The following is a 13,132-nucleotide window of genomic DNA, read 5'->3' as shown; positions in this document are numbered from 1 at the left end:
TTTTCCCCTTGTTTCCCGGGGCCCTCTGTGTCTCCCAAGTTTCCCATTGTTTTTCTTGTCCCAATTGTTTCCGATCTTCCCTGTGTCTCCCCTTCTCTGCTGTTTTTCCCAGGTCTTCCTTGCCCTTATCCCATATGGTCCACACCTCAGTGTGTGTGCTTGCTATCAGGGACTGGCTCATCTTCAGATCTATGCCCATGTATTTCAGAAACGTAAAACAGGGTGAGCAAAGGGCACCGTATTTAGTCCATGAATTATGTATTGAAGAACACCTTATTTCGGTGCAGCTTGGCCACAGTCATCCAGGTTTCTTCTTGTGTCCCTTTCAGTAAACATATATACCAGTAGACAACATAGTCATATTCACCAGACCAACTGGACACAATCATCCACACACCACCATCCCCAAAAAAAGATCGCAAGCCAGGTACTGCAAAAACATCAATTTATTTTTGTAAATGGTATGCTTCCACAGAAGTTAAACTGCATAATGCGCTTTGTGAAATGTCACTGACCCATAAAGTGGAATACTCTGCTAAAAGTTTCCATTTATTTAAGGCTGAAAAGGAATGATTAAGAGTAAAATAAAGGTTTGCAATAATGCTGCACACTTTGCAAATCTATGCCGCAATATCCTGGGGGGTCTGCTTAGAGTCACTGTGGTGGTCCTAGGTTCAAGATGCAGTTCCAATCCTTCTTACTCAGGCAGGAGGGTAGCAGGGAATCAGTGTGGCAGTCCTTGCAGCACAGCAGTACTTCTTAGTCTTAGTCTTAGACCTAGGGACGTCTTTTGCTCCTGAGGCAGAAGCCGGGAGCTAGTTAGTTTTTTAACCTTTGTAAATTGTTCGTTTCTACTTTTACTTTTAGCGTCAAATTAAACTTTGAAAAAATTAAATTTTACCTGTCTATTGCACATCACGCTCACGAGCATCGGTCTACACCCACATAGCGCAGCACCCTTTGGGGACCTCTTAGCTCCTCGTGACGCTGGTACTCTGGTACCGGGACCTAGAGGGGCCAACTCATTACAGCGGCCATCTTGGGGAGGCCGAGGTTGGCGCGCTAGTTGTTGGGAGGTAGGGCTGGACACGCAGTCAGAAAGCACATAAATTGATACGGTCCACCTACGCGCTAGCGTACGCGTTTGCGGACGCGCCGTGAGCGCCGAAGGAGTGCCTAAGGAAAGCCCGTCTGTGCCCGTCCGTGCCAGGCCGGACCAGGACGGGGCATAGGGACAGAGCAATGGATTCTTCCCCTCCCAAAAACCTCGTCTACAACGGTGAGCGGTTAAAGGCACTTAGAAATGACGAGAGGCTCATTTGCCCGATAGAGGCTTTACCTGAGGACATATGCACCTTCTGCCCCTATTGTAAGCCTGCTAACTCAGGGACAGCGACTAATATCTGTTACACATTTGCCCTGCTCAACTGTAGATCTCTTCCGAGGCACGCCTTGGAGATCCATCTGATCCTAGAGGAACGTGACCCTGATATACTCTTCTTAACTAAGACCTGGCTGACCGAGTCATCAGACCCAGACATAGTCCAGGCTCTCCCGCAAAACTATTCGATCATCAGACAGGATCACCTGACAGGTCGGGGAGGCGGAGTAGCAATTATTCATAAGAACTCTTTCAGATGCAGAACCTATGAAAGCCCACTCTTAGAGTGTGAAAGTCTTGGCTTCTCCATTTCCCTTTCGCCCACGTGTACCTTTTCAGGGATCTTGGTGTATAGACCTCCGGGTGCCCACCATAATTTCTGCCGTAACCTTGTGGACAAAATTTCTCACTCCATCAGCAACTCCCCCAATTTTTCCATTCTGGGCGACCTTAACATCCATCTTGATGAAAGCGATGCTGCTGCCTCGCAATGTTTGCTTGATTCCTTGGGATTAGTACACTTGAAACAAATTGTGACAGAGCCTACACATGTAGCTGGTCACTTATTAGATCATTGTTTCACTAACCTTACGAACTTTGCATGTGAACAGCCCCACTTTGTCCCCTGGTCAGACCACGCCTTACTTTCTTTTATGTGGTCGCCAGAAACAGAACACCACAGAGTTACTCTCTCAAAGAAAGTTGGCCGAGTGTGGTCTAGATTACCAGTCAGGGATTGGGAGACTGCCCTGAAGAGCTGCCCGCCTTCTCTTCACGAGGATCCAGTGGTTGCCAATGAAGCCTTTGACAACTGGCTTAATTTCACCCTAGACGCCACTCTCCCTAAGAAAGAGATGTACCATCGGAAGGGCCACAATAAACAACCATGGTACTCCGAAAAACTCAAGGAACTTAAGCAGGCGTGCAAACGTGCGGAAAGGAAGTGGAGAAAGGATTTCGCACTTGTTACGAAAACTCAATATAAAGCTTCTCTCAGATCCTATAAAAATTTACTAAAATCTACTCAAGCAGCATATTATCAGGGCAAAATCTCAGAAGCAGCTAATGCTCCTAGAGAGATTTTTAAAATCAACCAATCTCTGGTGGTTACGCATAGGACTACCAATCCTGCTCCGGATCCTCAAAAACATTGTGAGGCTCTAGCCGCTTTTTTTGCGTCTAAAGTGTCTAATATTTACTCGAGTTTTGCAACAACTCTACATAGTCCAGATGAAGTGGAGAGTAGCCCTGAAACGCCGGATGTGGTAACCCCTAATTCAGCTGGAGTTCTCAAAGCCTTTCCGCTGCTAGATCAGGCTAATGTCGAAAGGCTCCTTAACCACCTAAAATCGGGCTCTCCTCAGGATGTTGCCCCCCCGACGGTTCTCAAGCAGGTTTCTGAAACAGTATGCCCGGTGATAATGCAGGTCATCAATGCCTCTTTGGCTTCAGGAGTAGTACCCCCCAATTGGAAGAAGGCAAAGGTTCGTGCTATATTAAAAAAACCTAATTTAGACCCGGAAGATCTGGTGAATTATATCTCGCTACTCCCGAGCCTTAGCAAAATAGCCGAAAAACACGTCAACCAGGTTCTTTCCTCATTTGTTGAGTCTTCTGGTGCATTACACGCATCCCAGACTGGATTCAGAGCCAAGCAAGGAACAGAAACTGCACTGGTGGCGGTAGTGGAGGCGACTAGGGTCATTGTGGATGCTGGAGGCTGCGCTGCGGTGGTCCTATTGGACCTCAGCGCAGCCTTCGACACTGTAAATCACTCTCTTCTGTTGCATAGGCTTCGCCATGCAGGGGTCTCCGGATTGGCTCTTAAATGGCTTCACTCCTTTTTATCGGATAGATATTTCTCCGTCTTTGAGGATGAGGTGTCATCAAGCCAGCTGCAACTGAGTCACGCCGTTCCCCAGGGATCATCCCTCAGCCCCACACTGTTTAACATCTATATGAGACCTCTGGCTGAGGTGGTGCTTCCTTGGGGAATTCAGCTTGTCACCTACGCCGATGACACGCAGCTGGTTGTTTCCTTGGTGAGGGACGATACTTTACATCAGGGGATCAACAATCTTACCCCGTGTCTCTCCAATGTCCTTGACTGGATGACCTCGTCTTGCTTAAAGCTAAATGGAGCCAAAACAGACATTATGCTGTTGGGCTATAAAGCCCCAATCAACTTGGACCCGTGGTGGCCACACTGTCTTGGACCCCCTCCAAAGCCTAAGACCAAAATAAAAAGTTTGGGGGTCTGGTTGGACTCTGCCCTGAACTTCCAATATCAGGCTAACAAAGTAGCCGCGACCTGTTATGGGTTGATGAGAGTTCTTAAAAAGGTCCTAGACCTCCTTCCTTTTGAAGCCAGACGTATATTAGTCCAGTCGCTGGTTCTCTCGCGACTGGACTATGCTAATGCTATCTATTTGGGGACCTCAGCAACTACAATAAAAACTTTGCAAGCTGTGCAGAACTGCGCAGCTCGTTTACTTATGAAAGTCCCCAAACGGTCGTCAGCAAAGCCCTCAATTCGATTGCTCCACTGGCTCCAAATCCACGAAAGGATTGTGTTTAAGACTATGGGCCCGATTCACAGAATTAACTTAAGACTAAATCCTAAACTTACTACTTTGTGGTATTCACAGAATGCACTTACTACTTTTGGTATTCACAGAATGCACTTACTACTTATGGTATTCACAGAATGGATTTACGACTACTAACTTTACGTCCGCACTCGGGCCGGAAATTCCGGCCCAGAGGCGGAGCTTCCGGCCCAGAGGCGGAGCTTCCGTCCCAGAGGCGGGGCTTCCGGGCCGGAGGCAGAGCTTCCGGCCCGGAGGTGGAGATTTCGGCCATGGCTAAATCTCCGCCACCGGCCGGAATCCCCACCTCCGGCCTGGAAGCTCCGCCTCTGGGCCGGAAGCTCCGCCTCCGGGCCGGAATTTCCGGCCCGAGTGCAGACGTAAAGTTAGTAGTCGTAAATCCATTCTGTGAATACCATAAGTAGTAAGTGCATTCTGTGAATACCAAAAGTAGTAAGTGCATTCTGTGAATACCACAAAGTAGTAAGTTTAGGATTTAGTCTTAAGTTAATTCTGTGAATCGGGCCCTATGTGTTTGGCACATAAGTCTATTCATAACCTGGGCCCTCCCATTTTGGATCCTTTTTTTCGTCGTTATCATTCGGTTAGATCTCTTAGATCTAACCAACGCAATCTGCTTGTTGTTTCAAAGGTCAGGCTGGCCCGCATGGGCTGCCGTCGACTCTCGGTCCAAGCAGCTAAAGAATGGAATAAACTCCCTGACAACATCAGGCATGAATCAAATTATATCGCCTTCAGGAAGCAACTAAAGACATTTTTGTTTAATAATATCCTTTAATGCTTGGTAATGTCCTTGGGTCTGACAGCGCTGGGATGCTCTAGGGTAGCCATGCGCTATACAAGAAGGTATTCATTCATTCATTCATTCTTTCACAGGTCCAGATGTGTACTGAAGAGTTGGGGTCTGAGGTCCAATATTTATACCCTGGTCCCCACTTGAAGTAGGAGATGTTTCTAGAGGCTTCCACCACCTGACGTGTCAGGCATCCCCTTCCTTCCTGCCCTGGCCCCAGCTTGTCTGGGGACACAATAGACTTGTGACAAACCATTTGTGAGAGTGTTCAGGTAGAGCATTTGTGATGTGCAAATGTGGCAGATGACAGTTCCCCCCCCTCATTTAGCCAGAGTGCTCCATCCTGCGTACATCTATCTAGGAGCAATACACAAAGACCAACTGCCAGCTACACCTAGTCATGTGACCTAGGAACAGGATGCAGGCACCAAGTGGTCAGGACAAGAAAATGCTAACTTCCTAAAAGTGGCATTTTAAGAATTGTGATAAAAAATCCGGTTTTGCCATTAAAGATGGCTTTTAATTACATTTCTTAAGATGCCAAACTTGATCTGTCTTCCTGCTCCCAATTGAAAGTTATCACATATCAAATGTAATAGGCAGTGGCGACAGGCAACAATATTAAGTGATGGGGCGAGCAAACTGAAACTGAGTGACACCAGCAATGCTTTTAGGCTTAGTGCCAAAGCTCTCAATCATGGCTGGTAATAAACAGTGTTTATAATAAGCCACAACGGAAGTTTCTGGAGTTGAGACTGAAGACAGTGTGAGTTTCAGTGGGTCAAAGAGGTGCCACAACCGACTCGAATAAAATGAAATTAAGCACTCAGCCAGGATGCTATAAACAGTCACTAAATCGCTGTCATGCAATACATTAGCATTTTAAAGTTAAACTTTAATCTTAACTTGAAAACGTTAATGTAATGCATATTAGCCATTTAGATTGGGTTTATACTATTTAAATATGTGAAATAAAAATAAATTATTCACTTACCTACTGCCTGCATGTCCTCCGGTCGTAGTGTTGTTCTCCAGTCATCCAGGGCCCTAGAGCTATCTCCCCTGACCTTTCCAGACTTTGCTCTCATGGTTTTAGTCAGCATGAAAGAAGCGCCAGAATTTGTTTGAGCGGGCTGGCTCAGCGCTCTTTCAGACACTGGGGGCCCATACCTTCTCTCCACCCAGTTTTCTAAGACAGCTTGGGTTGGATAATTTTAAAGTGCACGTGAGGCTGGTCATCGCAAGACCACCGGCCAAGGTGACATGCACACTTTAAACTCCTGTCACCACTACTCCATGCAGCCAATCTGCAGCAATGACCCCGCCCTCACAGCTCAGGCTGGCAGAGGAAAAAATAGATTGGGAATAAATTCCATTTATTACCATTTTATGTGTCACTTTTGCTATGCCTGCAGGGGGGCAAAGTGACACTCCTCTGCCCATATGGAGAAGCTGCCGGTTGTAATAAGGTAACCCAATGTTATCCTATGGAAGAGGTAGGCCTCACAGTAGTGAAAAAGAAATTTAGAAGTTTTTCACCACCAGGACATGCAAAACTTAAAAGCACATTTCCCCTCACACACTGTAAAGGGGTGGTTGTATAGCATGACTTATTGTAACACCAACTCAGAATTGTATGCTCAGTTGCAACCCACTGCTTCCCTCCCTCTTGATATCTGGTAGCCATTCTAGTTGTACCTGTTAGAGCAGACGTCAGTGAGCTCACAAACTGACCTAGAGCCCACCGCCACAAAGTAATGTTGTACTTTGGGTATTACTCCTACTATGTATGCTTTCAGGGTTATTGCATGATACGAACTGTTGTGCTGTGACAAAATGTGTATAATTGTGGATCTCTAGATGCTTTGATTGTCTCTGTTGGGAAACAAATCTTTAAATAAATGTTTAAAAAAAAGAAGCACATTTCCCACAGAAGTGACTTATATGTGTTAAAAAAAGGATGGTTTAGGCCTGGCAAAATGTTTATTTAGCCAAGTCGAAATGGCAGATTGATAAAGGCACACGCAGGTTGCAATAGCAGGCCTGAGACAGTAACATTTAATATATAGGCCCAGGGGATATGTAGTACCACTTTTCTAGGGACTTACAAGTAAATTAAACATGCCATCATTCTACCATGTCTAAAGGAAAAGCACAAGCGCTTTAGCACTGGTTAGCAGAGGTAAAGTGCAGAGTCCAAAGGCCAACAAAAAAAAACTGAGATCAGCAAAAATAGGTGGGATGAAGTCAAAACGTTTGGGGGAAGACCACCCTAAGGCTGAAAGGTTTAACAGAGGGTGGTTGCTCCTCTGTGACAATCTTAATCCCTATTCAGAGCTCTGTGGCTTGCAAGCTATGCTCGTACTTTATGAAAACCTTTACATATTTGCATAAATATATAAATATTAACAAACATGCAGAGCAGCATATAGCAGAACTGTTGTATCCCCAAACCATATGTATTACCTCATGTAGTATTGTTTGCCCGTATCGATCAGTCGCATTTAAATTGGCACCTCCTTCTAGAAGACGGTTGAGCTTTTTCCAGTTGATCTGAAACATAGAAATTGTGACTCAAATTCATTCACTGTTCCTTATACCGCTATATATGATTTCTTCATGTTCATATTTCATTATCAACCGACGTTATAAATTAAATCAAAATAAAGTTCAATTGGGTAAGAAAATTCACAAATCAAGGCAACATGTCTGTCAAGAAGCCAAAATAAAGATATGAATTTTTTATAGGGGCCTTGAAAGCACTGGACCCATTGAGCATGGCTGATTTTTTCGATCACACTCTTAGGGTTTACAGAAGCGACAATCCATTGTCCACTACCAAGTATGCTCTACCGTCCTTGCTGACCAGGAGGATCTCCTTTACAATGTCCTCAAGCATTGGAGGCGTCTCAAAAAAGAGCCATGGTTCAAATTGTCTTGCACTTTTTAGGTCAATAGAAGTAGCTGGTTTTGATCTGAACTTCATTCATAGCCTGTGCAGAAGATGGAAAGCTGTTGTTCTATGTTTATAGGAGCCAACCCAACAAACTGACCTAAACCCTATAATTATATCAGGCTGAGATATCTTCAGCCATGCAGGTAGAAGGTATGAGTTAAATAGTTTTAATTTTCTGGTCCAACATTTAATACAAAGGGCTGGGCATATAGAGGGGAGTCAATGACAAATCGCACTCACATAATGGGAGTGACTTGTTGAAATCCCGGATGTACTTGAAGGTCTTAAAACATTTGGTGAAGCCTGCCCCAAGGAGTGAACACTTCAGTTAGAGTGGTGCTCAGGAAAAATGAAATAGTGGTGGAATGGTAGGCAGTACACCCCCAAGAGGAACAGGAGACCAAGCAGATGGACTACTGGCAAGAGGTAGATGCCACCTGCCTGCACCAGATTAACAAGAAGACTCAGCAGAGCCTGCGCTTTATTTTGGAAACCTGCCTGGATTGCTAGTCGTGGTCAGTGTGCTACAGCCTTGGTAGAAGAAACAATGGGAGCAGAGACAAAGGATTTGAGGGGGGATAGTGAGTCTTCCCAGTCTGGCCCGAGAGGATCTTAATGTAAATGACAAGAAGGGGCGTCATTAAACCTGAGGGGTTGGAGACAGACTTTCAGAGGGAAGATGATAGGTGGCTGAGGGGGGAACCAGGACCTGGAGCATGAAGGACCCCCTGCATCGCATGTGATGCAGGGCTCTGTGTTGCATCTCTGGGGAGGAACATCATTCGAATCCATGGAGAATCGGGTCAATAGCTGGGAAAATGCAGGGCTGTTGACATCGTAGAAGTATGAGGCAGCCAATATGGAGACCTTCTGGCATAAATAAGCAAAGAGGAACTTCCCTCATTCAGTTGAAATGCATGAAAAGTAGACCTCTAAATGGCAGGCATATTGGAATGGGGCCCAGATGTCAGTAATGTAATTAGGTAAATATGCAAGAGCTATATTGACAGAGCAACTAAAGTAGGATCAAATAAATACTCTAGCATATGGGGGAATACTGGCAACAGAGCTGCCCTACTGGATTGTGTCAGCACAGGGAAATGCAGAGCAAACAGGGAAGGAAATCCTAGGGTGAATGTGAACATGTGAGAGGACTAAGGGGACTGAAGCAGGGAAATGATGGAATCTACTCACTGACTCAAACCCAGGAGCCATGTATCATACATCATACAACACAGGGGGCGAGATTTAGACTAATGACTGTAAAAACCAGTAAAACCAAAAAAAGCTATTTATATATTTATGAATTTTCTACAGTGCCACTAAGAACTTTAGCTACTTCAGGGTGCTAGGGAAAGAAACCACACAAGAAAATGACAGCAAGTCCAGGTTAGAGTTGGATTCTGGAACTGATCCTGGATCTGGCCAGTTGGGGTTGCTGACTAACTGAAGGCTGTGTTAAAAAGCTGCTCTACATTAAGGGGTTTCCTGACTTGAAGATAGCTAGATAACAATTAGCTGATGCTTGATAGAGTCCAGAGCTTAGGCATTGGACCCCAAGGATCTGTTTCTGTCTTTTTTTGTTTGTTTTTTGAAGGATCATTGTTGGATAAGATGGAAGGAGGCTGATCATAATCTTACAACACGGTGCACATTTTAGAAAATATGACTGATCTTCACCCACGGGCTATCTGTGTGTAAAGAACGAACTATTACATGCAGTTTTGTGTTACACCAGGAACCAGTTGAGAGATTTTTAACTGGCTCAAGATACATACATCTGTTTAGGTTCAAACTCATTCTAGACAGATGGTTCGGTAATCTTTTTGCAGAGAGAGATTTTTCAGGAGACCTCTTGGGATGGATGAAAGTTGACACCTTTTACAAAAGCTTTGTGGCATGAAGAAAATATCTGAACTAAAGATAATTCTTACGTGCATCACTTGTTATGCAGATATATTCTGACTAAATTAAAAGAGCATTTGAAAGAAAGCAATTCAGAAACTCTCATGGACGCCAACTCAACAAAATGCCTGGGGTAACGAAAGTGACATAACCTTTTAACTAGGACACCCTTTTAATGCAGAGTATGTCACAGAAAAGTATGTCACATAGTATTACTTTTCATTCAATAGCTTATCAGGAAGTCCCACCATTGTCAAGATGTATAGGAATAATAGAAGCAGATAAAGTTCTATTTTAGCTACCACTAATATATAAACTAGGGTAGTACTATCACATACCATGAGTATAGCCATACTTTCTCTATCATGTTGCCTTGATATCGCAGGGTTGCAGCAATCATCTATGCTGATGCAACCAGCGCATTCTACACATATGCCAGACATATGCCAAGGGAAGATTCAAATGGCGACACATCATAAAATTCCTAGACTGAGTTTTAGAGGACAAGGCACAGATTCAATTGGATATGCATCGTCCCAAGTGAGCAAGCACTGCCCTCAATGCCCAAATACACCCTCCAGAGCAAGGGTCTATCAGAAGATTCTGTGCCAAGACAACTGTGTAGGGCCTACACAGCCTTCAATGTAAAGTTAACAATTATTGCAAGCTTACATCAGTCATTGATTATATACATCATGTGTAGCTGCAGTGTAAGTAACCTCCCCTCACATGTACAGAATAGATACAGCTAGGCTGCTAGTGGTTGAAGCACTCCTGCTGCTCCTAGAAGAAAGCTAACCTATTGTGCAGGGTTGCCTTGGCATCTCCTACAGAAAACAATCCATGCTTGATTATCAAACTTGGGCCACAAAATATAACAGCATCCAACCTTACACATGATCTTTTGCCATGCTTGCCTTTTTAGCCCCACTTCTGTTACTTGTACTTTTTCTTTCCCATTTTAACCTCATATTTGCTCTCTCTTTTGCTCCAAACTGGCTCCTAGAAAACTCTAGCTGTCCTCTTTGTCTTCAGGTTATACTTGTATGATCATGTTTCAAACCCATCATGGTCCACACAGTCACCTCGAAAGGAAATTCACTAAACAGTTTCAATGAAGATCTCTGCTGCTAGGATGAGTTACATTTGTAGACTCTGCATTGTTGGAAATTATTCCATGAAAAGACACTTAAAAACTTTACTCAGTACACTCCAAATTATTGTATACTGCAGCACACATGCAATGTGTTGCTTTTTTTGAACACATGAATACATTTCCCCTTGTTTACACCTGCTTCAAGTAGGCAGTATCTTTTGATCTTTCCTAGTAGATTAGACTTTGTGTCAAAACCTATGGGTGTTTCACGGATTCTCCCCAGTAACACCCGCCCGCAACACAGCTTGTTTTCTGAGTAAAAGGCACCATTACAGCAGAAAACACCTTTTAGCTTGATAGTGAATATGTGCCACCTCCCATGGGTTTTCATTTCTACAAAGTCTTAGTAAATCTGGTCCTGTTTCCTATGTAATTGATTTAAATGTGTGCCATGTTTTTTCTGCTTGATTACGTTTGAATTTCTGGTTAAGGATTAAAGGCCTAGCGATACACAAAACAATTACAAAAAAGAAATGCAGCCATTTCTCACTTTTTGAAAATGAGCATCCTAATGGATCGGTCACCCTTCCCTTTATTTTCACCCACTTAATTTCAGAATATCCTCAAGAAGTGAGGGCACCTCAAAGAGTTGACAAGCTTCTTACGCACTTCAGACCAGTGGGGTGGAATGTTTATCTGTGTTTAATTTGTATAGTAAATAAGGAATATTAAAGGATTGTGATTAGGCAGCAGTATTTATGAAGCCCTGAAATAAGCACTGAACTTATACAACTTTCAGAACAAAGTAGTGTTTGTGAGTGCCATCCACATCTGAAGCAAAGTCCCCAAGTTCCGACTCCATATAATGTAGGCCCTGACTCTATCTTACATAATAACGGTCGCCATCTTCTCAGATCTAGACAATGGAAGTCGCCACCTTTCAAGATCCATGCAGAATCATTGTTATGTCTGCCATTAGACACAGATGTAGTGTGATCATATCTTTTTAAGAACTGTGAGAGCATCAAGTATTCGATTGATGACACTTGATGCGACATGCTTCTGGGACAAATGTCTACTTTTTTACCATGTGAAGGTTAAATAAGAACAAATACAGACATATAGTCGAAATATTGTTGTCTGAATTGATGTCCTTTTACCTTATTTGTTCATACAGAAACGTCTGGGTTGCACACCTTGATGCGCATAATCTATGTCAGACATTCCTAAACGTATGTCAGCAATTTCAATTTCTGATAAGATTTAGTATGTAAGTGCTACCACTTGACCAGTTGTCAGGAGAGGTCCTTTGCCATGATTATCACGTGAGATTCTGCCAGACATGGTCTCGCCTACTGCCAGCACACTTTGCAGATGCTACATCTCGACTGAAGCCTGAAGCTGATAAAGCCAAGTCCTGGAGTAAGACAGCTACCGCAATGTTTGTTCGCCCTTCGCAGAGAACACTATCTTCACACCTCAGCTGATGAAGACAGCCTTTGCTATCAACAAGGTATTCAACGTGTCTTTTCTCCCTAAGAAACTCTAGACAGCAAGTTGCTCAGCTTTCCATGCTCCCTTCCTCTAGTGCATAGAAATAGGTTTTTGATTTGATTTGGTAATTTAGTGCATAGAAGTAGTCAGTAGGGTGTTATATTTTGAAAGACATTTTAACCATGTTAGAAATGTTTATTTTATTCTTGTTATTTAAAATGTGCCTTTCAGCTGTTTTATATTACGTGCAGTTGTTTTAGATGTGCTGAGAAACAGATTGTTCCTGTTGTAACAAATACTTTTTACTTTAAAAGTTTTCATTCTACTTAGTGCAGTGGGTGTGATATTGTGAATAATGAAATAGGTCTGTTACTGTAACCACTGTGTCCCTAATCCCTTCATAGGGATTGTTAGTAATCCAAAAGCAATAGTTCTGTTTCAGTAACACATTGAGTAGCGTTCTGAGGGGCTACAATAACTAGTCTTTCACATTCATCGTTGGAGCATTGAACCAAGTTCACCTGTGTCATCCATGGGTGGGAAGCACTAGGGCTGGGCAGAACTTGCAGAGTTTCACTCTGCAGAATTCTGTGAAGGTACAGAAAAACTCCAAGAGATTCTTCAGAATTCCACCCACAGGCAGAAAATATGCAGCATGCTCTGCAATTTAGCATTGGTAGCGTGAGCAGCGCTGAAAATCAGTGTGAACGGCACCATGAGTTGCACAAGAGCACGCGGCCATTCGAGTTTATTTTGCTAAGATTGAGTAGAAAATGTACTCAAGCAGCAGCAAATCTACTCAAACAGAAGCCCTCTGGCTGTGGCCATTCTCGAATGCCAACGACCACACGTTAGAAAATCCTGCTAGGGGAGCCACATCTCAAGCATGCTTGCCAGC

At 43.7% G+C, this 13,132-nt stretch overlaps 1 protein-coding gene across 1 annotated transcript in view; it reads right to left on the bottom strand.

Moving 5' to 3' along the window:
* The window catches only part of LOC146830806 (uncharacterized), an 878,450-nt gene that overhangs the window by 592,855 nt on the left and 272,463 nt on the right, over positions 1-13,132 (bottom strand). Inside the window, exon 4 of the mRNA XM_085604967.1 lies at positions 7,250-7,336. Coding sequence (XP_085461093.1) covers positions 7,250-7,336 — 87 coding nt within the window. The remainder of the gene's footprint in view (positions 1-7,249; positions 7,337-13,132) is intronic.

The sequence above is a fragment of the Triturus cristatus genome, chromosome 5_1, assembly GCF_964204655.1.
Source record: "Triturus cristatus chromosome 5_1, aTriCri1.1, whole genome shotgun sequence".
NCBI lineage: Eukaryota > Metazoa > Chordata > Amphibia > Caudata > Salamandridae > Triturus > Triturus cristatus.
This window is presented reverse-complemented; position numbering and strand designations above follow the sequence as displayed.